Source organism: Taudactylus pleione, unplaced genomic scaffold, assembly GCF_031769625.1.
Source record: "Taudactylus pleione unplaced genomic scaffold, aTauple2 ptg000452l, whole genome shotgun sequence".
Taxonomy (NCBI): Eukaryota; Metazoa; Chordata; class Amphibia; order Anura; family Myobatrachidae; genus Taudactylus; species Taudactylus pleione.
The window spans coordinates 766,975-790,673 of NW_028284854.1; the positions used below are offsets into that span (position 1 = coordinate 766,975).

A 23,699-nucleotide genomic window follows, 5' to 3' on the forward strand; every position below is an offset into this window, starting at 1 on the left:
TAACTAGGGCGGGCCGGTACCGTGGCCGGCGGTCCCACGACGCCCAGGGCACGTGCCCCGCTCGCCCTGCCCTAGTTACGCCACTGCTGGATCCCCATACACTTACTGATACTCTGCTAATACAACCAAATGACAGGCATTTATGTATATTTTATACCTTTGAAACTTTTTTCAAACATTCAAATTAATTTCAGTTCATCACAGGTTAATGTATCAACCAGTTCTGTTATGATGGAGCCAAGCAGCCTTCTGTCTGTGGCATTAGGAGAGTTAAATTTGTTTACATGTTGACTGCAATTAAGATGTGTAATTAACGAACAATCGAGCACTATATGCCCCCGGTGTCAATCAGATCTTTCTCCTATTGTTTGTACTCCATGTAACAGACAACACTGAGTGCTGGGTGACATGGGTGCTGTCAGAAGGGCAGTTTGGTGATTGCACACGTCTACCTCTAATGAGTTATTAGCATGTCTCTTACTTCCCTGAAGCCATGACAGGCACACAACATCTGAGGATCACCAGCGGCCACAGACTGTCTCCTCCTTGTCACAGCTGGAGCCTCCTGATTTTCATAGAAGACAAGAAGCTTTTAACTGAGAGCAGCAGAGATTGGTACTCTGTAAATGTGAAAATTGTGGCTGGTGGTTTAAGCGGCGACATCTCCAGCTTCTGTCTCAGAAGACACTCTGTGGGTGTAACAGATCACTTCCAAGCTGGCAAAAGAGGGATTACAATGTCTACTTTCCCAGTTTACAAGTTTATCTGCTGAAGCTCACAGAGAGACTGGAAGGTGAAGAAGAGATGGGACGTGTTATGTCAGGATGGAAATGGCCAAGAAGAACTTCTGTGGATCATATAGCACCTGAATCCACATTATCCACCCTTGACCTGTCTCTGCAGCAACGTCACCTGCTGTTAGAATCGTGGAGACTCATTCAGCAAGATATTGCGAAAGTTGGAGTTATTCTGTTTATCAGGTAAGGCAGGAAGCACTTGTCCTCCTCTAAAGTATACATTATTATCATTTAGAAGATACAAAATACACAGTATTATTGCAAAGTTGCAGTAGTGAAAGGGTTAGTAAGTGCCAGTCATGTGATTTCAGGCTCTTTGAAACCCACCCTGAGTGTAAGGATGTGTTTTTTCTCTTCCGCGATGTGGATGACCTACATGACCTGACAAACAGTAAAGACCTGCGGGCCCATGGACTCAGGTAATATATAAACTGTTTTCGTGGATTGAGGGCCTGATTCCGATATGTACGCTAATGCAATCGCAGCTGCGATCCTGTACACAGCAGCAGTGCGAAAATACGCTAATGCTAGCAGCCGCCTGGAAATGTACTGAGACGCCCACCGGCGGCTTCTCAGATCCAAGCAAGTGCGTACAAACACGCTGCGGTGGTCGCAGATCCTTCGACAGTCAACCATCTGAGTAATCGCATGGTGGCGCAGGAATTGAGACGCTGGCACCAATTTTTCAGCGTATAGAATCACAGTAGTACGATAAGACACGCCCCAAAAACTTTCGCAATACACCTGAGTTTTTGCCACCACTCCCCGTAACTGCCCTCAAATGTTCCCTGAATGTCAATCACTTTGCAAAGAAATTCCGACTGCGAACAGCATCGCTTAAGTATCTTGGCACGCAACTGTGACGCATGCGTAGTCGCCCAATAATTGCTCAACTGCGTAAATATCACCATTCTGTCCACATCTGAATCAGGCCCTAAGACACAGCTGAGGGAGTTCCTGGCTCCTGCTTCAACAATGCTTGAACGATCCTTCTTTGTGCTACACTTACCATCAGCAACGCAGACAATTCACTGAATAACATCTTTTCAGCAGAGTGTGACAGGATAGGGAATGGAATTGTAATACGCTAGTGTTATCAGGATATTAATATATCTGTGTGAAGTTAGTTTCACAGAGGTATGTTACACCTCCCCCCTCCTCTATGGCACCTCAATCCATTTTTCACGCTTTTTGCCTTCATAACAAAGCATCAAAATTGCAAGTACAAGATGTATGTGTGCTTATAATACATTGGACAGGACTACTTTCTTAGAAACAGGTGCATTCAGATTTCTAAAGGGATTACACCCATTCCTTGCATCTCAGAAGTCTAATTCACACCCATTGATCATGCCCATTGTGTGTACAATATTAAATACATGTAAGAGGACAAGCCATTGAGGACTTGAAACCAAAGCTACAGTACCACCTACTTGCATATTAGACCCCTATTTTTCCCAGGGCTCAAATACACAGGGCCGAAACTAGAGTAGTGCGACCAGTGCCATGGCACAGGGCAGGGGGCACTGTTTGGGCGCTGTAAATTTTCCTGTTTATTATCATTCTCACTTGTAGCTTCCTCTTATTTTATCCCCAGCATTTCCTGGCCTCCCCTATCTCTTCCCTGGCCCTTTCCCATGAGGCCATGGCCCTTTTTCAGGTGCACTATCTTATGTCCCTATTTAAAAAATGAGGGGAGGGGGGGGGGGGGTGGTGGAGGCGCGAATGCTTTCTCTGGCGCAAGGCACCAAAAGTCTAGTTACGGCTCTGCGAATACAGAACCAGCAAATCAATTAAGCTACCCTTCTTATCTGCTTCAGTTGTAAGGTGGGACTCCTCCTTAGCACTTTTATGGTATACTTGCAGGACGAGTCTCGCTCATCGTTGACTCATGCAAAGTTCAAAGAACTAAACATTATACTTGCCCATCCATATCTGTATTTCTTGTTGGTAGGGGTGGAATGATAATGTCATCTGGCTGGTGCACAATTGTCACTTTCCGACACTACTTAAAAAACTGCAGAGGCAAGAAAGGTGCCGATTCTTCCCCCTATCAAATGGTGTGGCCCCTGAAAATAACAACCTACATTACAGAAATGATTAAGAAGTCCAGAGATGGGGGAGAAAGGCATGTATCTTCCCCATCCTGGTTTCAAGAAGCTCAGGTGCACTCTAAGTTGAGAGAGGGGATTCCCCTCTTAGTAGTTATTGATCAGCGTTACGTGGTGATGCAGCTTTAAGTAGTTACTGATCAAGGGACACATTACTAGGCAAGGGACTAATCTGAAACTATAGGGCCACACATCCCCTTATCCTTCACACCTACAAGCTAAAGCTTGGCCATAAACAGCTCACTGACACGGAGGAGGGGAGGAAGAATGGGACAAAAATCTGACACAGTGTATGGAGGCAATCTCCATTCACAGCATGATGTTGGCTGAATGATGGTCGGGTCAGTCATACAGGTTTGACAACCAAACGATCCAGACCATTTTTCAGCATTGTCAGGCTGTAACCAATTATTGCAGGGTTGCCGACATTGGAGCAGCCAAGCCAACATAGCAAGAGGCACGGCGCGACATGGGGGTGTGGCCGAATCGCGTCATCTGCCCCCAGCCCCTCTGCCTGGGGTCAGAGTATAGGTGGCCAGCCGAGAGACTTGTCTGTTTTCCGGGTGACCGGGAGCGCCGCTCAATATTCGGGAGCCACCTGGCCGTTCCGAGAGAGTAGGAAAGTATGGATTATTGATCAGGTCTATACACTAAACAAAGCAGAGCCATTAGAAATGTAGCATTTATGTTGCCTGATATGTGCAGGAAAACACAATGTGAAATGTCTGTATCTGTGCAGGACCAATGACCCATGCTTGCCTACTTTTGATTGTGAAAGCAACATATATGAGTGCATTTCACACTGGACGTGTACTGCTACATCTGAGAAACATGCAATAAAATGGATATCCAAATATAAACGAGCCTCAAAGCAGTTAGTAAGATCTACTTGTTGATGAAAACTAGGGATGTGCAGGCTCGGATAGGTTCGAGTTTGCACGTGGAGTTCGGATTTTTCCCTCCAAAAAAACGGAACTCAGAAAGAGGCAAAACGTCATCTTACATGGACGAACATCATCATTCCTGGACTTTTGTCCAGGAATGATGATGTTCGTCCATGTAAGATGACGTTTTGCCTCTTTCTGAGTTCCGTTTTTTTGGAGGGAAAAATCCGAACTCCACGTGCAAACTCGAACCTATCCGAGCCTGCACATCCCTAATGAAAACACACTGATACTTTTCAGAAAATGCATGTAGTCATAGGGATCATTGTGCCTTATACCCAACGCAGGGGAATTATACTAATTAGCCATTTGAATGTATATATCTCAAACTTTTTTTTTATATATAACAGCTTCATAATGGGGGTAAGGTTCAGTCAGGGAGACTAACTGACAATCAGGGAGAGTTGGCAAGTATGCAATGACCAGAGTTGCGCTTCCTGACCCCAGTTGCTAACTAGAATTGCATCTCCATGACCCTACTGTTAACCAAAATTGTGTGTGACTAAAGGGGCCTATCCATTACATGACAGGAGGTTTTGGTCGGATTGTTCAGAAAGTCGTCTAATGAATAGCCGACAAGGACCAGCGATGCGCGTGCACACTGGGTCCTTACCGACCCCGACTATCGACGGAACATGCTGGTCACCCTGACGACACTCATCAGGTTCCACATGTTCCCAGATAGGAGGTCGGGATCCTGCACTGAATGACGGTTCAGTGCGGGCACCGCACCCGGCGACCTGAAGGACTGAACGCTAGTTTTTCAGGTCGCATAATGGATAGGCCTCTTTACAGCAAGCCCTCTTTATCAAAGGGCCCCTGTGGAGCTGAACAGGCAGTATGTTCACCCCTGACCTATATGTATGAAGCAGTGAAACCAGTGAAGTGTGCCAGTGGAGAAGTTACTCATGGCAACCAATCAGTTTCTACCTATCATTTTATACAATGTATTTGATAAATGCAACTTTAATAATGCTAATTGGTTTCCAATATCTCCACTCTGCTTCATATATCTACCCCAATGCATACTTGCCAACTATATTCCTCATCTTCGGGGAGACTCCCTGACATAGTAGCAATCTCCCTGAAGAGGCTAGAAATCTCCCTGATTGCACCTTACCTCCATTATAAACAGATAGATAGATCTATCTATCTATGTAAAATGAGATGATTAGTATACTTTCCCTGCATTGGTTACAATGCATAATGGTCACTATGGCGACATGCATTTTCTAAAAAGTATCAGTGTGTTTTCCTCAATATGTAGTTCTTATTACATATTGGGGCTTTGGGGCTCATTTAGATGTAAGTCAGGTTTATAACACGCCTCTCATATGTAGCAGTACACGCCCACTTTACCGCCGCGCTCAAAGGTGTTGCTTTCACAATCCCCCTGAAATGCTTTGTCAGAAGTAGGCAAGTATGCACCACAATGCTGTACAGCATGCAAAGAAAGGGTGTAGTAGGTATAGCCGGCGGTTCAAATCCCAACAAAAGGTAAGTATGTTCTAACCTAATTCTACCCCATAACCCTAACCCTCCCTTAGGGGTGCCTAACCCTAACCCCCCCCTAAGTGCCTAAACCTAACCCCCCCCTTCCCCGCAGCCTAAACCTAAGTCTCTCAGGGGGGTGCCTAACCCTAACCTCCCTCAAGGGGTGCCTAACCCCCAATTCCCCTAGCCTAAACCTAACCATCCCGGGGGAAGGGGGGGGGGGGGGGGGGAGTGTGCCTAACCCTAAGTCCCAGTATGCCGGGTGTCGGTCTGTTGGCGTATGGATAATTACAGGCATCGAGTTTTCGACGCCTGTCATTAGTACCACGCCGGGATTAGAGAGTCGGGAAGCCGGCAGTTGTTATTTAGACTGTCGGCTTGCTGACTACTTCCCCAAAGAAAACATATGGGAAATAGAAGGTGGGAAGACCCTGCTCTCTACAGATTATGGACAACAGGAGATGTAGCAGATGAAACAAAAACCACAAGTGCTTGTTATGCAAAAAGTGAGTTTAAAAGACCAAGCAGCACCCTGCCTTAGTAATGTTGCTTGGTGCACACTGCCATCATTTCACTATTCAGCTGGACCTATCATAATTAAAAACAAATCTTCATTTCTGCTATACAAGGTTGTCTGTTTACATATTTGCTTACCCACACAAAACATTAACTGCTCATATAATTACTAGCTTAAATATGCAGCTCATCTATGGCAGTGGTTCTCAAACTGTCCTCAGGACCCCACACAGGTCATGTTTTCCAGGTCACCCAGCAGGTGCACAGGTGTATTCATTACTCACTGACACGTTTTAAAAGATCCACAAGATGAGCTAATTATTTTACTTGTGATTCTGTGAGGAGACCTGGAAAACATGCACTGTTTGGGGTCCTGAGGAATGAGTTTGAGAACCTGTGATCTATGGCAATGGTACCACCTGGGGCCACGTTAAGGGCCCCCATCATCAATGTTAATTTGTAAGCTGCCACAAGCTCCACAGCGCTGGACCATCATCATAACAAATTATTTAAAGTATAATTTAACAAGTAAATGTAAGCTAAACAAGCATATGAGATAAAGGGTAGAAAAGACCTTGCTTGTGAGAGATTACAATCTAGAGATTTTGATATCCCCACTCAGTGGTCCTGTCATTTTGATTAACCATTATGGTTCAGCGAGTATATTGTTTAGCCTTAGGCAGTTTTGGTTTCCTTGAGAACTATGGCCCTCATTCAGAGCCACTCGCAAACAGCAGTACGCTCGTTGCGTTCCGATGTTGACTAACCGCGCCTGCGTCGGTGTTACACTGCGCATGTGCGTACGGCAGATTGCAAGTTTTTTTGGTCTCGTTCGTCAAATAGCGTACAGGAAGTGACATGTCAAATGTGATTGACAGAACAGGGCGTTTTTGGGTGTTGACGGGGGTGGAGATGGAAAAACGCAGGCGTGGCGAGGCGTTTTTGGGGCGTACATACATTAGCAGATGCGAGCGTAAAATGTGTACGGACCGACTCATACGTCACTGGATGATCCTCTTTCCCTTCAAAATGCTCGCACAGCTTAGGGTCTGGCTTACTCGACCACATTGGCGATGGCCTTCTCCTCCATCCCGGCACTCCTCGATGTTGCTGCGATTAATCGCGGGTGGTCTGAACAGCAATTAGTGGTGGATTGAAAACCGGCTTGGTATGTGTTTTGAAAGTAGTTTTTTGTGTTAGCACAAAAGCGTACGCAGGTGGAAATCATAGCTGCTAATGTGATGATTACACAATCAATTTACGTACATTTGTGGTAGTTTCTTTGGGGCTCAATTTGTTGGTTAGGGCCTATTGTAACAATAATGTCAGCATGTTTCTTTGGTTTTTACCTTTTTCTTTTGGCCTGTTGAATTTGCCTCGTTATGTTAAATTTGAAACGTTCCTTAAAGAGCCCTTTTTTTGGGGGGCATGTAAAATGTGGTTCTTGCCAGTTTGTGCCTTTTGGCCCAGGATTAAATGTAATCCATTTTGACAATAATGTGAGAATACAATGTCAGGTTTTTTTTTTTTTTTTTATTGCTCAAACAAAAAATCACAAAAAAATCAATTTTGGGCAAAGTTTTTTTGCAGGGTTCATTTCCAAAGTTACAATAATTGGGCCAACATAAAAGATTTTTGAAATGTAGAACACAAAATTAAAAACAATTCACAAGAAAGGAGAGGGAAGTTTTGACCAGAAAGGAATATGAGCCAAGCACAGAAGGAGTGTGGGAAAAGTCGCCATTGCTTTCACCGTTTTTTCACCCGTTTGGCTGGGGGAGGGAGGGCGCCAGACCGGGTCCGGGATGTCATCGGGCTTGCCTGTCCAGAGGCAGATGTTGTGGCCTCTGGACTAGGCACAGGGCTAGGCACATTTGGAGGATTGGCTGATGTTGTGCCAGAGGTGGAGGATCCTGATGTTCCGGCAGGAAGGGAGGTCGGCTCCACCATGTGCTGGCGAACGACCTGCTCCAGGGCATTGGCGATGCGGATGTTGGCCCTGGTATTTTCCGCCAGGGCCTGACCAATGGTCACATTGGCCGCAGCATTTTGCTCCAGGGCCTCAGCCACCCGTAGCAGACTGGCGTCCATCCTCTGCAGAATCTCCGTATGGAAATCCGATTTGAAATTGAGTTCTGTGAGGAGGACCACTGCCTGCGAGGGGGATTGCCCTGGACTGGCTTCTGCAGGGTCCTCAGCCGGATGTACTGGTTCCTCCCCTGCAGAGCCAGCAGAAATTCGGCGGCCAAGGCTCCCCTCTGGAGCAGACTCATCCGCCTGTGTCTCTGTTTGGAAAAATGAGAAAAGACTCACATTAGAATCTACATATTGGCCCACTAACATTTCAGAGTTGGTGACATCACAAGATTTACCTGGGACAACATGAGGAGCCGCAAAGTCTGGCATGTCCGTATCCATGTTGGACACGCCAAACACCTCCACAGGCTGCACACACCCCTGTGCCAGCTCTTCTAAATCCGTCAACTCCAATGACACAGGGGTGGGACCCCCACCTGTCCCCCTTGCATGCCTAGCCCTGTCCGCGAGTTTTTGCTTTAGGCGATATTTGAAGTCGGCCCATCTGTGGGATAAAATGGAAACCATTATCCTTTGTTTAAAATGGGGTTTGTTTTTAGGGGGGGGGGGCAAGTGTTTACTTACCGCCGTTTGACATCCCGGGCTAGACGGACATAATCACCCACCCTATTGACAGCAACGGCTACCTCTTCCCACATTCTCCACTTCTGGCTTGTACTCATATTCCTGTCTGCCTGTGGCAGGATGTCCACACACTTCTGAATCAAAACCTCCATCTCCTTTCTTGTGAAATGTGGCTGCCTTTTTTTTTTGGCAGCTTTGGCCGGAATACTGGGCCCAGCAGCCTCTTCCATGTCATCCTCCTCACCTATTTGTGTAAATATTCAGATTTCTCAAATTCACAACTTGCCCAATCTTATGTTTCAAATTAATCATTGAGACAAAATGCATGAAAGACTTACCGCCTGACTCTTGTCCATTGTTTCCCTGGTCTGTAGCCATGTCTGAGGTCCAAACAAGAAATACACCAGAATTTAAATGTGTTTTCGTGACGTATTTATACATGCGTCCTTATTTTGCGGCCGCATCATTGATTGTGCGTTCCTATGATCCCTCCTTAATTTGTGCGGGAAACGAAACACTATTTATGGCTTGGTGTGTCTCGAGTCGAGGTGGCGTTTTTGGATTGTTGGAGGTTACCTTGGTTGGAGTTTCTTGTTTGCGTTTTTATTTTCCGTTCGCATTTTTTTTTTTTTTTTTTTGGCCTCGTTTCTTGATTTGGTAAGTTTTGTGAAGTCTAACTTTGGTTCAATTGGTGTCTCATTGTGTTTCTTCTTGTTTTTAATTTTTTGTTCCATAATTTCATCTCTTTTAGGTTTTTTTTTATTTCGGACCCAAAGACCTTTTGATTTGGAATCTTATATATTTGCTCTTGGTAAGTCCATTTTTTAACTTGTATTTGCGAACTAATTAGCGCATTTTTCTCTGTTTGTTTTTTGACTTGTATTGGCGAACTAATTAGCGCATTTTTCTCTGTTTGTATAGTGACTTGTATTGGTGAACTAATTAGCGCATTTTTCTCTGTTTGTATAGTGACTTGTATTTGCAAAATAATTAGCGCATTTTTCTCTGTTTGTTTATTAACTTGTATTGGCGAACTAATTAGCGCATTTTTAAATGCTTATTAATCCTGTAAAATTGTTTGTGGTTGCCCTTTCGCTTTTTTGGCTTACATTTCAACCCATTTTGATGTACTGTGTGCAATGTCGTTTTGCTCTTTGGCCAAATGTGTGTTTCGCCTATTTTATGTTTTGTCTAGCACAAAATTTAGAAACATAAATGCACAGACTAAACTTTTACAAATTAATTTTGGGATTATTTTCAGTTTGGACGTATCATGACAATACCCTGGCATGTAAGCAGCAATGGATGGTATCATCAAGCTAAGTTGTTCTTAATTTTCTTTTGGGGTGGGTCCAAAGCCTTACATTCAAACCTTGCCATTTCAGGTTGATCTTGGGCGGATTGTTCTGGCCATGCTCCCGGAAGCCGACCAACCTCAATCTCGTCCCAGGCGTAGGCATCGTAGGCGTGCAAGGCCCCAGATATTTAGAACATGTGTCACCCTTTTTGGAATGCCCGATGATGAGGTTTTAAGACGCTACCGTCTTCCTCCCAAAATCATCATAGACACTCTCTCATTAATAGAGAGTGATCTTGAGCGGCAAATTGACAGTCCAACAGCAATACCACCACTTACGCAATTTATGGCGGTGTTACATTTCTGTGCCTCAGGATCGTTTCAAACAACGGTGGGAATAGTGGCGGGCATCTCACAATCCTCCTTTTCCAGGATCCTGAGGGCAGTGATGGAGGCACTTTTCAAGCACCTCCATCATTTTATTAAAATGCCTTTGGATATGGGTGCCCTTAGTGTGGCCAAGGCCAATTTTTACCAAATAGCTGGCTTCCCACACATCATAGGGGTTGTGGATGGTACTCACATACCACTTCAGCCTCCAGCACGGCTGGAGGCAATATTTCGCAACTGTAAACACTATCACTCCCTGAATGTAATGGTGGTATGTGATGCCTCCCTCCAGATCCTGTCCCTGAATGCAAAATTACCAGGAAGTGCACATGACTCCTTCGTCATCCGGCAATCAGGGATATGGCACAAATTAAACAACCTACAAGCTGGTGATGCGTGGCTTCTGGGTAAGTGGAGACCTTTAGTACATAACAATGTTAAGCTTGATACACAGTGATCCTGATGTTGGCTATTCTTTTTCACAGGAGACAGTGGATACCCTTGCATGCCCTGGCTGCTCACTCCTTATTTGGCTCCCACACCAGGTCCACAAAGTGAGTTTAATACCGCACTTACAGCCACCAGGCAAGTGGTGGAGCGCTGTATCGGCCTTTTAAAAGGCCGATTCAGATGCCTCCACCGCTCTGGTGGCGAGCTCATGTATTTGCCGGATATGGTTTCGAAAATTGTGGTCCTGTGTGGGATCTTTCACAACATCGCCATAAGGAGTGGTGTTCCAATGCAGCCAGAGGATGCCTTACCTGAGGATGGCCCCCCCGAGGTTGGTCGGAGGTCAGTATGTGGGGGGGCCATACGCGATGATGTGGTGGCCCGATATTTTAGGTAATTATTGACCAAACAACAGTGTGTATACCCAATGTGTTACGGTTTTTTGGCGTTCATCTTTTTTGATATTAATTCTTGCACCATCTTCTGTTTGTTTGCATAATCTTTGGCACTCCCACGATGACTACTTCCTGCTACCCTACAAAAACCTTTATGTGGAAACTTCTGGAATATATTATGACACCCATATTTCAACGCCATATTTTTGAAATCATGTGGGCATGGACCTTCGTCAACCAGTTCTTGATTTGTTGTGTGTTTGTTTCCTGTTTTTGGTATGTGGTGTATTTCTGATTATCACTGTGTGTTTTGTTTGTGAGTGACCACTTTGTATCTTGATTTCTGTTGTGAATAAATATTTGGAGAGTGTAATTTGTTTCCTTTTTGAGCACGTTAGAAGCAAGTGTAAACAAACTCCCAAACGTTAATTTTACCTAAGGGGTAACCCAGTAATGAAGCAAGTGGAGCTAAAATGTAATATGTTTTCGGGGTACTAACCAACACACCAAGGAATCCTGTACAATCAGTTGCCTTCGTAAGATTGTCCTAAGCAGATTGGCCACCAAATAGGAACCTGAAAAATGTTGTAAACTATCATGTTGGCCACCCCAAAAAAGGAAAATGACATTGGTACTGGGAGGTGTTTCTTGTGCCTGTTTGCATTCAAAATACAACACACAATCTGTAGTGAGATTCTGTGGCAATCCTTGCTTGAAGAGTCTACTTATGTCAGTGTAAAGAATCTTGGATTTACTAAAAACGCATGAGACAGAGCTTGAATTAAAACTGTTTTATTAGGAAACAATTCGAAAAAAAAAAAAACCTAATTCCTAAGGAGGACCAACAGATGGTCAAGGCCCTGCAGAAGCCCGGTGACCTGCTCCCGCATACGTGCCACACAATGACAGATTTCTGCCCGACGCCTCTGTTCCTCTGTAGGTGACAAAAGTTTGGGGATTAATAAATCTATAATGAAGCAACATTCTAAAAAAACACAAAACAAGCAAACCAAAACTTAAAAGCTTGTGGCCAAAAAAAAATTACACGGATAAAACCCAGCACCCCAAAATGTCCTAGGCCAAAAATACAAGGGCCCTAAAAAAATGCACACAGGTGTGATATGTGTATGGTGAAATCAGCAGGAACAGGTAAAGACAACCCCCAAAAATACCCTAAGGCGACAGAAAGCCAACAACAATGGGGATTACATACAAACAGTTTGTGGTGCCCAAAATAAAATTAAAAAACATACCGTTCGCCAAAACGCCAGAGCCAGAAGCCACTCCCTGGACCACCTCGGAGGTGGCTACATTCCCCAAACCTAGGGGCAGGGTGTTTGAAGAATCCTGGGAGGGGGTATTTGGAGGAGGGACGGATGGAGGAGAGGGGGAATTGGGCTGGAGGGGAAGTAGACCTGAAATCTCGGCCACAGGGTCTGGGGAGGAGGGGGTAATTGAGGAATTGGGGGTTGGAGAGAGGGGCCGGGACCGGCGTCTTGTCTGGCGATGACGCTGTAGTCTTTGCTGTGCCCCTAAAAAATGAAAAAAATATTGTGTTTAGTTTCAACAGGAATCCAAAATAAAAAAAAAATAAAATAATGTACAATGACTAAATAGGACAGACATGAAAACATGCACATGCAGATATGACTACAATGACTCAATAGGACAGACATGAAAACATGCACATGCAGATATGACTACAATGACTCAATAGGACAGACATGAAAACATGCACATGCAGATATGACTACAATGACTCATTAGGACAGACATGAAAACATGCACATGCAGATATGACTACAATGACTCAATAGGACAGACATGAAAACATGCACATGCAGATATGACTACAATGACTCAATAGGACAGACATGAAAACATGCACACGCAGTTAGGGCCCACAAGATAAACTTGAAAACCACAGTCCATAAAACTTACTTTCCGCGATCTGCATGCGAAAGCATGCCAGCAAGCGGGGCGTACGCCGGTGCAGGTCCGACCACCTGCGCTCCAGCTGGCCAATATGTCGGCGTGAGCCGAAGGAGCGCAGGCGGCGACGTACCTCCGCATATGCGGAACGCTTTCGGCTATTTGAGATGGGTGGAGGCTGACTGGTGATCCGCCTGTCCATCACCTCCGTCAGCACCAGCAGTTCGCGCCTGGTGAATGCGGCGGATCTCATGATGGCAATGGTGTTTTTTTGGAAAAATATTTTTAATAAAGCACCCAAAAAAAATTTGATTGGCTAATGTATTTGGGAAATTAACAGGACAAATTCTATTGGTTAGTGTATGAGTCATGTGTTCGACAGGGCCACAAATCTCTTGAGAGTTATGATAGGCTTGATGCAGTGACATGCGTAAGCAAATTTAAATAAAGAAATGAACCACAGAAAATTTGTGGGGATACAAATAAATAGAACAATTGTTTAATTGGGGCTAACATGTCTTTTGAACAATAAAAGCGAAGGTTTCAGCCGTACGTATTCTGCGAGTAAACACAAACACGGACAAGATTAAAGTTTATTGCATTGTGTTGAAAAAAAAAAAACAATTAAGCTAATTGATACATTGATTGGCATGATACGATTGAGGGAGGTAGGCAGAAAAAACGAGCAGGTAATCGGAATCTGACAGTCCCACTTCCGGTTTGTACTTGTGCGTGCGTTCCCTTCAAGCCATTTCGGGGATGTACGCTCGCTATTTGGCACGCTCGTTAGTTAGAGGAGGGGTCGGCTGAGTTTGGGGCGGATTTTTAGCTGCGTACGAAAATACGAGCGAGTGCTTGAATTTAAATATTTTTTTATGTACGCCGAACGTACGTACGCCCAATTGCGAGTGGGTCTGAATCAGGGCCTATGACCTTCGTTATCAGAGTCTGGATTGTGCAGTACAAAAGCTATATACATCATATTGCTATAATAATCATTGTGAAATACAGTGTGACTCACCAAGTCATTCCTTACCAGGGTTCTATCATTTGTGGAGAAGACAGTCGCACGGATCGATAACTCTGCTCGGCTTGAAGAGATAGCTTTGGAACTTGGCAGAAGTCACTACAGATATAATGCTGCTCCTAAATATTATCAGGTAAAAAAACTCAACTTCTATTGGAAGATAAGGCTACTGCAACCTGTAAAGCAGTAACCTAGTTTGCAACTATATACAAGAAAATTTAAAAAATAAATTCGTATAGAAGCCACAGGATTTAAAGGAGCAATAGTTTAAGATAGAAAGCCAGGCATGTTTAGGATTTAATATTATTGCCCTTTTAAATCCAGTGACCGAAGAAGCAACTGCTTTGTAAATTAAATTTTGAAAAGTGGGCAAGTGTCCAAGAGCCTGCCACCACCCGCCCACATCCGCAGTGCCAGCCCTAGTCAAATTAGTGCCCTAGGCAAGATTTTGGGTGGCGCCCCCCTCCTTGTGGGATCCTGAAAAGTGATGTGGCCTCACAGAAGGGGCCCCACACATGGCACAGCACGGTATCAGCACCCACCCTCATTCAGCACCCCTCTCCCAGCAGTGAGCACCACAGCACCCCGATCCTCTCCCAGTTCCAACTTATGCTGGGTACACACGGGACAATCTGTTCAGCGAACGATATCGCTGAACTATCTTCCTTGAAATTCCTGGTGTGCTGAATGAACAATATTACTCATCCACACACCAAAGATATCATCAACGATGAACGACCAACCATCACAAACCCTATGGAAAATGCAAGATATCTTCCAGATCGGCACGCATCGTTGGTCGTTCATTGCATACACACGGAACGATATATCGTTGCACGGTATCGTTCATATCATTCCGTGTGTATGCACCTTTACTTTACTTGAGCAGAGCCTGCAGAGCTGTCCAACTCAAGGTACAGTAAGCCGCGGGCGGCAGACCCGCTTTTCCAGTCTCAGGCTGGCAGGTCGCAGCTATGTGTGATAATTGCTGGAGGTGGAGCCCAGAGGCATGAGGTGTGACTCACTACTACTAGCACCGCAAAGGGACATGGTGCAGCAGCCCTCCTGCGACCATTACTTAAAAGTCCTGAATGAGCCTCTGCCCAAGCGCAAAAGCTCATTCTGATTATGTGAAGGCTCCGAGCTGGCCCGGCGCTAACCACTAGCCACTGTCCAGGTGCTTCATCCCTGCAAACCGCTGCCAGCTGTTCCACCGCTATCCGCTCACTGTTTGCTTCTGCCAGGCCCGATCGGAGCTATCACTTGAGCTCAGATCGTGGAGTCTCTGCCAGCCGGCAGCAAGGACCCCGACCATGCCAACACCAAACCTCCACTGGCCCTAGGCGGGCTTGGATGCCCCTAGGCATTTGCTTAGTTTGTCTATGCCTAGGGCTGGCTCTGCCCATCTGCCTACTTACCGGGTGAAGTAGGCGGCCTAGCCTGCAGATGATGGGATTCTCACTGAACCGTGTCATCGCAGCCACGCCCCCTACTGTACAATGTAGGTAATCTCTTCGTTGTAGAGCAGGGGGCGTGTCCACAATGATGTGGACCTCCTATGCTGCATCACGCCCCCATACTGCCCTCTATGTCACACCACGCCCCCACCATCCTCAACTGTACCGGCCTGGCTGTACCCTCCCGGAGGGCCAGTCAAGAAGTCAGCAACTATTATATGATAAGTGCAGGAACTTGCAGAGATTGGGGTCCCATGATCTCCTACCCTCCGACATGACCCCTTCCGTCCAGTACAAAATGCTCTGCTCCTGGACTTCCCACCAAATTGATGATTGCAGCCACCTGTGTTGAGCTAGTTAATAGATGAGACAGGTTTTACCACAGGTGGCAGCAATCATTAATAGAGAGAAATCCAGGAGCAGAGCTTTTTGTACCGGGTGGAAGGGGTCATGTTGGAGGGTCTGTGATCTTGAGCTGCAAGCTTAAATGTTTCAATCAAATAATGAAAAAAAATCCCCGTGCTTTTATTTGCTAGATGCACATAGATTTGCAGTGGCGGTAAGTGCCTATAACAATTGGGATAATCTGGATAATGATCTTATATAATTCACCTACCCTCCAACATGACCCGTTCCAATAGGTACAAAACACTCTGCTCCTGGACTTCCCACTTAATGTACATACCTCCCAACTGTCCTGCATTCAGCGGGACAGTCCCGTTTTTCTGGGGCTGTCCGCAGTGTCCGGCGGTGGGGGGGGGGGGGAAGTTGGGGAGAACACATACCGCTGCTCTGCATAGCAGAGCAGCGGGTGTGCAGAAAGTGAACACGGCAGCTGTTCACCTGTGTAGGGAGAGCCTGGGGGCTGCCCGGAATCTCGAAGAGTGCTGGGCACGGCCCCTATAGTGACATCAACGGGGGTTGCCATGAGGCTCCGTCTCGTTTCCAAGAGGCCCTGCCCCTTCAAGCAAAGCCCTATCACCTTTTCGGACGCGCGCGTCTCCGACAAGCGAAGTGTCCCTCTTCGTGAAGAAGAAAAGTTGGGAAGTATTCATGTATGATTGCAGTCACCTGTCTTGAACTAGGTACGTGATGACACAGGTGTTTCAGCACAGGTGGCTGCAATCATAAATTAAGAGGGAAGTCCAGGAGCAGAGCATTTTGTACCTAATGGAATGGGTCATGTTGGAGGGTCTGCATTCACAGATTATCAGAGGAAGTGTGTAACCCTGGTTAGGGGTTAGAGAACTATATTGTATAAATAAAACTATAAGTTATGTGGTAATTTATCTATTTACATACAAAGGGAATTATTGAAAATTAACAAATAAAAGTAATTCATGTATGGATATTTATTACAACACGTGCATTATAGTTCATTACAATATATTTGAGAATATTCAATGGAAATTATATATATATATATATATATATATATATATATATATATATATATATATATATATAGACACTGAAGTGTATTGTATATAGCTTTTGTGTACATTGCCTGAGTATGTGCACCAGTGCCCATACCCTATAGCAGAGGCGGAGTGATATAGTGGGGAGTGATTGGGTTCCTGTCAGGGAAAGAAGGGCAGGGACATAGAGGGGTATATAAGAGCTGTCAGCAGCAGATGACAGTTGGTCTGCTGATCTCTCCTTTCAGTGCCTGCCCCCCTGTGTCCCGGGCAGCAGATGAGCGAGTGGTGATGTGCTGCCAGGCGCAGGGGGGGGGGTAGAGCCGGAGAGGGAGCTCCAGCCTGAGCTGTGGAGTTCGGTGGGCAGAGGTATTCACCCTGCCCTGCTGGGTTTACTGTTGGCTCCATTTATAGTCTTGGGTCCCCGGCCGGGAGATTCCCCTATTTCCGCCTAAGGCTTGAGCTCTACCTGCCTCTGGAAGTTTCTGAAGCAGCTCGTGCCCCACTGTCTCCATCTGAATAGAAACTAGTTTAATTCCTGTATACTGGGGCACCTTTTACCCTATCAGTAGCACCAAGCACACACTTATACACACACACACACACATCACGTACAAATACACATATATTACATCACATATAGGGCCTGATTCAGCTTTGGGAATAGAGTGAGAATTAGCACTTAACTGTGTACCTGGACAAACCATGTAGCAATGCAAGGGGTGTAAATACATGCACTTTTTTTTGCATGTAGTGTAAATACTGGCTGCTTTTGTATGTAGCCCACAAATACTGCACAGCTTTATTATTACACTGCACTTTAGATGTCAGTTTGGACACCTCCCTCCCAAATCTAAATCTCTCTGCATATTTTAAATCTGCCCCACCTGCATGGTTTCACCAAGATGATCAGCTAAGTGCTAAATCTCACTCTATTTCCAAATTAGAATCAGCCCCATAATGTTAATACATAAATATTCATATAGATCATATGTAAAAGTATACATAGATTTAATATTATATAATAAAACTACTGTACAGGATTGTACATAACTTATTTAACACCTGTTACCTTTTGTACTATCTCAATAAAACTACATTCCACTTTTTAATGTGACCAGACATCACATTCATATACTATTATATAGGCCCTTCTAAGTACAAATATTCTACTTGTTTTTTTTTTGGGTAACAAGCAAAAGTTACAATTATCTTTCTATTTTGGCAGTGATATTACCATGAGCTGGTAACTTGTATAATACGGGCAAAATCGAGGGCAGGAAGATAGGCTTTGTGGATCAGGCAGCTACAGAGCTGTGTATTGGCCTTCTGATGACATATTACACAAAATGGTTCCTTCCTCCAAGGACATAATGTATGTCTCTCAGATACACCAGTGGTTCTTAAACTCGGTCCTCAGGACCCCACACAGGTCACATTTTCCAGGTCACCCAGCAGGTGCACAGGTGTATTTATTACTCACTGACACATTTTAAAAGATCCACAGGTGGAGCTAATTATATCACTTGTGATTCTGTGAGGAGACAAGGAAAACATGCACTGTTTGGGGTCCTGAGGACCCAACTTGAGAACCTGTGAGATATACCCTAGGCTGACAAATAGATGCATTTGTAAACTAAATTAACCACTTGCCTGGCACGATCGCAACAGATGCGACCACAACAGGCTGGGCTTTCCCTGACATTGCCCGCCGGGGTAGTGTAAAGTAGAAGGAGCCGTGACTCCTGTGTAATCCCGGCGGCTGTTCTCTGCAGCCGGGGTAAATGTCATAAATGAGCCAGTCTGCTCCTGTCTGTACTCAGCGACTGCTCTTCTCTTCAGCCTTCGGGGTAATGTGATAAAAGTGCCCATGAATACCGCCCCCCAAGCCTACCCCACCGTGACTATGACGGTGGGTCGGTCCCTATGTGCAACACAGAGAGGCAGAGATGGCCATCAACCATTGATGATTTACAAACCATCAATTGTTAACCATCGATGGTTTTGCCATCGATGGGGAGAATCAATGGTTCTAACCTATCAATGGCACAGAGCCCGTTGATGTTTTTTTCTTAAAATCAATCTGGGACATGGAGCGCGGCTCCGCGTCCGACACAACCTCACAAATCCCTGTCCCCAATGGTGATTGATCCGACTTCCTTGAGTCAGAGAGCAGGGCTGACCATTGGTGGGCAAAACCATCGATGGTTTCATACCCCTGAGGTTAGCCACCAATGGTACCATCGATGGTTAATCTACCGCTGGCCATCCCTACATAGCAGTGGGGGGGGGGGGGGGGGTCAATATTAGTATTGATGGTTCCATGAATCTTTTTGATCATGGTTAAATAGTTTAAAAGTTCAATTGATGTACGATATACCATAAAATTGCCTATATTTATGGTATATTGTGTTTTAAAAAAATATATATATTTTTTTTATTAAATTGTATTGGATAAGTGTTAAATATATGTTCTTGACCTAATTCAATCATAATAAAAAAAAAAAAAAAAAAAAAAAACTGACGGAGCGGTTTAAAAAAAATAAAAATCGTCAGTTAAGAGCCTGATTCAGAGATTTACGTAAATCTGATATTTACACAAATCTTCCATTATTAATGATCTGCGCACACACAGGAGATCTATCACAGTGCCCCAAAAGCCGCAGCATCACTGACATGCTGCTGGCGTTCGGGGGCGGCGATTGAAAACGTTCCAGAAGATCGGGGCATCTGCCCCATATTCTGGGTATTCCGACTACGGTGGCTGCGTCCTTGAAAGCAGCTTCATGCAATTGATCCGATGCTACGTCTTCGGACACAACAGCAGATCAAAGAAACCGACAGTGGGCGTTCGTTTTACTTAAAACGCCTCCTGCAGCTTTTGCATAATCTTGCACTGCCGCTGCATCTTTGTATGGTAAAATTAGGGTACATCTATGAACCAGGCCCTAAATGCATGCCTGCAAATTCTGCAGTTAGTAAATGACCCTTGATTTATTGATTTCCAATTACAGCAGAGGTTCGCCATTACTTTCCAAGGGTATGCATGTTTCAGTCCAGATGGTTAAATCAAATTGTCCGAGGTACTAATTAAGTCATCTGTGCTAAAGTATGGATATCCTTAAAACCTGGACTGTAATGGCAGAGTTTGGCAATGTCTGAATTACAGGTTGGTAGATGCATTGCAAACGCTAACATTTTGATCTATGTTGCAGTATGTGGGGACTGAATTTATTTCAGCTGTACGTCCAATTTTGAAAGACAAATGGACACCAGAGCTGGAGAACGGGTGGAAGGTATGTAGTAGTAGCTTTTTCAGTACTATTCATATTTCCCTGTTTAAAAAATACAAACTATTTAGTTGACAGAATGACATGCAAAATGACAGATGTAGCATTGTACACAAAACTATAATACTAGCTTAAATGGTAAAAAAAAAAAAAAATCTAAAATAAATCTGGCAGTCTATCACGTTGCAGGGGCATCTGCAGGTTATTTACCCACATCAAATGTCGCATATGGGATTAACCAGTAAACACTCCCACGCCAAGTCAGCGCTTACTACGCTAATTGCAGTTTAATAGTCACCTCCAGTACCATGGATGTGGGAACATATTTTCATTAATTTCCGAATTAAGAATACTTACATTTCCTATGGGAATATTCATTAATCCACTCTGCCCTTAAAATATGCAGAAACAGCAGTTTCCACATATTTTAAAGGGCAGAATTAAATAACTCTTAAGCTGCATACACACACACAACGATTTTAGTAAACGCTTTTCGGTCATTTTTTCAAGGGAAAAATTAATGAAAATCGTTTACTAAAATCGTTCATTTACTAAATGTAATGAACGATTTTTTTGAACTACCAACGATTTTTGCATATTCCCTTAATGAAAATCGTGAACGCGCATGAACGACAATCGTTCACCGTTTTAACTTAGAAAGTGAACGATTTTTTCAACGCTTGAACAATAAATGATATTGTTAACAATATTCGCTCAAAAAAAAATAAAAAATCGGTGTGTGTATGCACCTTTAGATTAGGGTTTAGCAATAAACTGCTAAAACTGTTGCAAGGCATGCTGGGATGTGTAGTTTTACTGCCCTGCTGCTTATTTGGGTATTATGAATATATGGGGGTCATTCAGACCCGCTCGCGAGGAAAGTTTGCTCGCGGGTCGATGTTTGGCGAATGCGCACGACGGAGGGAGCTCTGTCGTGCGCATGCGCGAGACCGGCGAGCGACGAGAAATAAGTCGCTCAGGGTCTCGTACCAAAGGGGGCGTGCTGTCGATGGTGAGTGACAGCACACCCCCTTTGGTGGGCGTGGCTGCCAGACGGAGGCGTTCCCATGGGAACGCCTACCGTCTGAAGCCGGCCCCACTGACATCAGTAATGATGTCAGTGGGAGTGATTTTGGCTCTGATAGAGCCAAAATCACTCCTGGGCTTGCGGAAGAGAGACCCTACCGCAGGGTCTCGTCACAAGCCCGATGGTGGCGATGGTCTTTGACCATCGCGACCATCAACATGGACGCTCGCTATAGCTGTGGGTGGTAACCCACAGCTATACGAGCGTCCATGAGGCCGCTCCAAAAACAGGTAGGAGGGCCCTGATTCAGAGCGAGCGCTCTGGTCAGAGCGTTCAGCTCTGAATCAGGCCCTATGAACCATGTCCTGAAATGTTCTGTACTGCAAATAACTTTTTTCTTGCTTTGTCTATACTTTGCAAAGTGCTGCGGAGCCCTTGTAGCGCCATATAAATAATGGAGCATTATAATAATACCGATGCAGCCACCACACATCCACACCGCACTGAGGGCCTTATTCAGAGCCACTCGTAAGCGGCCGCTCGTTCGCTCTGAGCGATGTTCGCACAACTGCGCATGGTTCGCAATGCACATGCGCAAACCAGTCATTGCGGTCGGAAATCGTGTGCTCGGAAAACGAGGGCCTGCTAATTTGAGTGACAGAATGTACCGTTTGTGGGTGGTAACAGGTGAAGGTGCTTGAAAACGTGGGAGTGGAGATCCGAACACAGGCGTGCCTAACTGTCAAAAGGGCGTTTAATGGGAGTGCATAATTAGTAAATGGAGCGTCATCGACCACGTCACTTGGTTGTCTTTTAGCCTGAACTGCTCGCAGGGATAGCGGGAAGTAAATCCTACCACAAGCACTGCGAGCAGTTCAGATGCCCTTCGATGTTCCCGATTAATCAAATCGGTAACAGAGATGACGTGTGATGCGAACGGCAAAGGGGCGTCTTTACAAAATAGCGAGCGTATTTTTCGGACGCTCGCTCAGACAGGAGTCAACACACCGCAAAGAGCGAGCGCTCAATTTAAATATCCAGCCCCTTTTTAAGAACGAGCGTCCGCAAATAGCGTCCGTGTCTGAATCAGGCCCTGAGGCTGAAAGTAATCTGCCCACTTGTCCCAAACAAAAAATGACTGGACCATTTCCAATCTTACCACCCACCCGTGTGTCTAAATGAGACCATTCACCTATCACACAGGACAAACCGTGGTGTCACAGCAGATGTGGTCACATTAAAGCTCTACAATACTTTCCTGTGTCAGTATCCGATCTTTAACATTATGACAATGAGGTTACAACATTGTAAAGAGTATTTATATATAACGGTCTGTTATCCCGCACAACGCACATAGCTATAAAACATCAAAAATCTGAAAACATTTCCTGTCTTAAAATATTATTATAATTATATAATTTCAGCAGTATGAAAATAAATCAGAGGTGTGTCCTTTATCATTGTTTGCAATCATAATAATCACATTGTGTTTTTTTTTGCACCACCAGAGTCTCTTTGCCTATATTTGTGCAGTGATGGAAAGAGGATACAAGGAAGAAGAAACAAGAAGGACAGGTGGAAAGACGAGTACACCTAAACTCCCCCATCAGAAACAGGCCATGGCTGTTTAGCAAACAAGCCAGAATTAACCTTATGACATTGCCCAAGGAGATATACAGTGGAGTGTAGGCATCAACCACTCTGGGTGGGCGCTGCTTTATAGTCTTCATGCCAATCCACCAAGTTACTGAAAGGTTTGGCTATACGATGTGCTGTAGTCCTCAGTAATCTAGGTTATCAGTGGGAAAACTAATGGACTCTGTCTTGTCATAGGACAGTGGGTTATACTATACAGTTTATTCCTCATTAGAAAGATATTCCAGGGACCTTGACAGGAAGGGGAAAAAGAAAGATAGCAAGAAAAAAAAAATGCCCCATATCATCATTTATTGAATATTTGTGTCTACGTAAGACGAATATGTGATTGGATAACATATGTGCTTTAGGTCAGTATTTCAGTGAAATATAAGTTAATTAGACATTAGAATTATGATACAAAGTTTAACTCCTACATAGAAGTTGTATGTTTACATAAATAAGCTTTGTAAAATGGTTTTAGCATATGAAGAACACATTATAGCACCTGTAATGTCAGATGAAACACTAACTACTGATAAATTGTTGCTCCAGTACTATGAAGAGATGTAGAACTTATTATTGGTATGAGATGGTGGGATTGTCCTCTGGCCAAGGAAAGCAGTGCCTGAAAAAGTAACACAGAGCCTTAGAAATTCTTGTGAATTAGTCTTTTGCTCTCGTATATATCTATTGGGCCCTTTTAACTCCACATTGCTCCATCTATGAACACTCATCTCTATGTTGTGGGAAGCTGCTCAGCTACTATTTTCTAACCCTGATCCAGACAGAGATGAGACCGCAAACCAAAACAGCATGATTTGTATGTGGAGGAGCAAGGAAAGGGATATTTGGATA

At 44.6% G+C, this 23,699-nt stretch overlaps 1 protein-coding gene across 1 annotated transcript; it reads left to right on the forward strand.

Annotated features, from left to right (window-relative positions):
• Positions 1-804: 804 nt before the first annotated feature.
• On the forward strand, positions 805-23,261 carry LOC148505490 (neuroglobin-like). The gene is made up of 5 exons (XM_088448220.1): positions 805-980; positions 1,109-1,216; positions 14,027-14,147; positions 20,105-20,185; positions 22,715-23,261. The coding sequence occupies exons 1-5, from the start codon at positions 805-807 to the stop codon at positions 22,835-22,837; spliced, it is 609 nt and encodes a 202-aa protein (XP_088304346.1). The 3' UTR covers positions 22,838-23,261.
• Positions 23,262-23,699: the final 438 nt, after the last annotated feature.

What these genes read in the sequence shown, in the direction of transcription:
- LOC148505490 (XM_088448220.1), top strand. Translation starts at nt 805, where the DNA reads ATGGGACGTGTTATGTCAGGATGGAAATGGCCAAGAAGAACTTCTGTG. An exon ending in GGAGTTATTCTGTTTATCAG is followed by an intron (nt 981 to 1,108) that starts GTAAGGCAGGAA and finishes ATGTGATTTCAG; the next exon opens with GCTCTTTGAAACCCACCCTG. An exon ending in CTGCGGGCCCATGGACTCAG is followed by an intron (nt 1,217 to 14,026) that starts GTAATATATAAA and finishes ATTCCTTACCAG; the next exon opens with GGTTCTATCATTTGTGGAGA.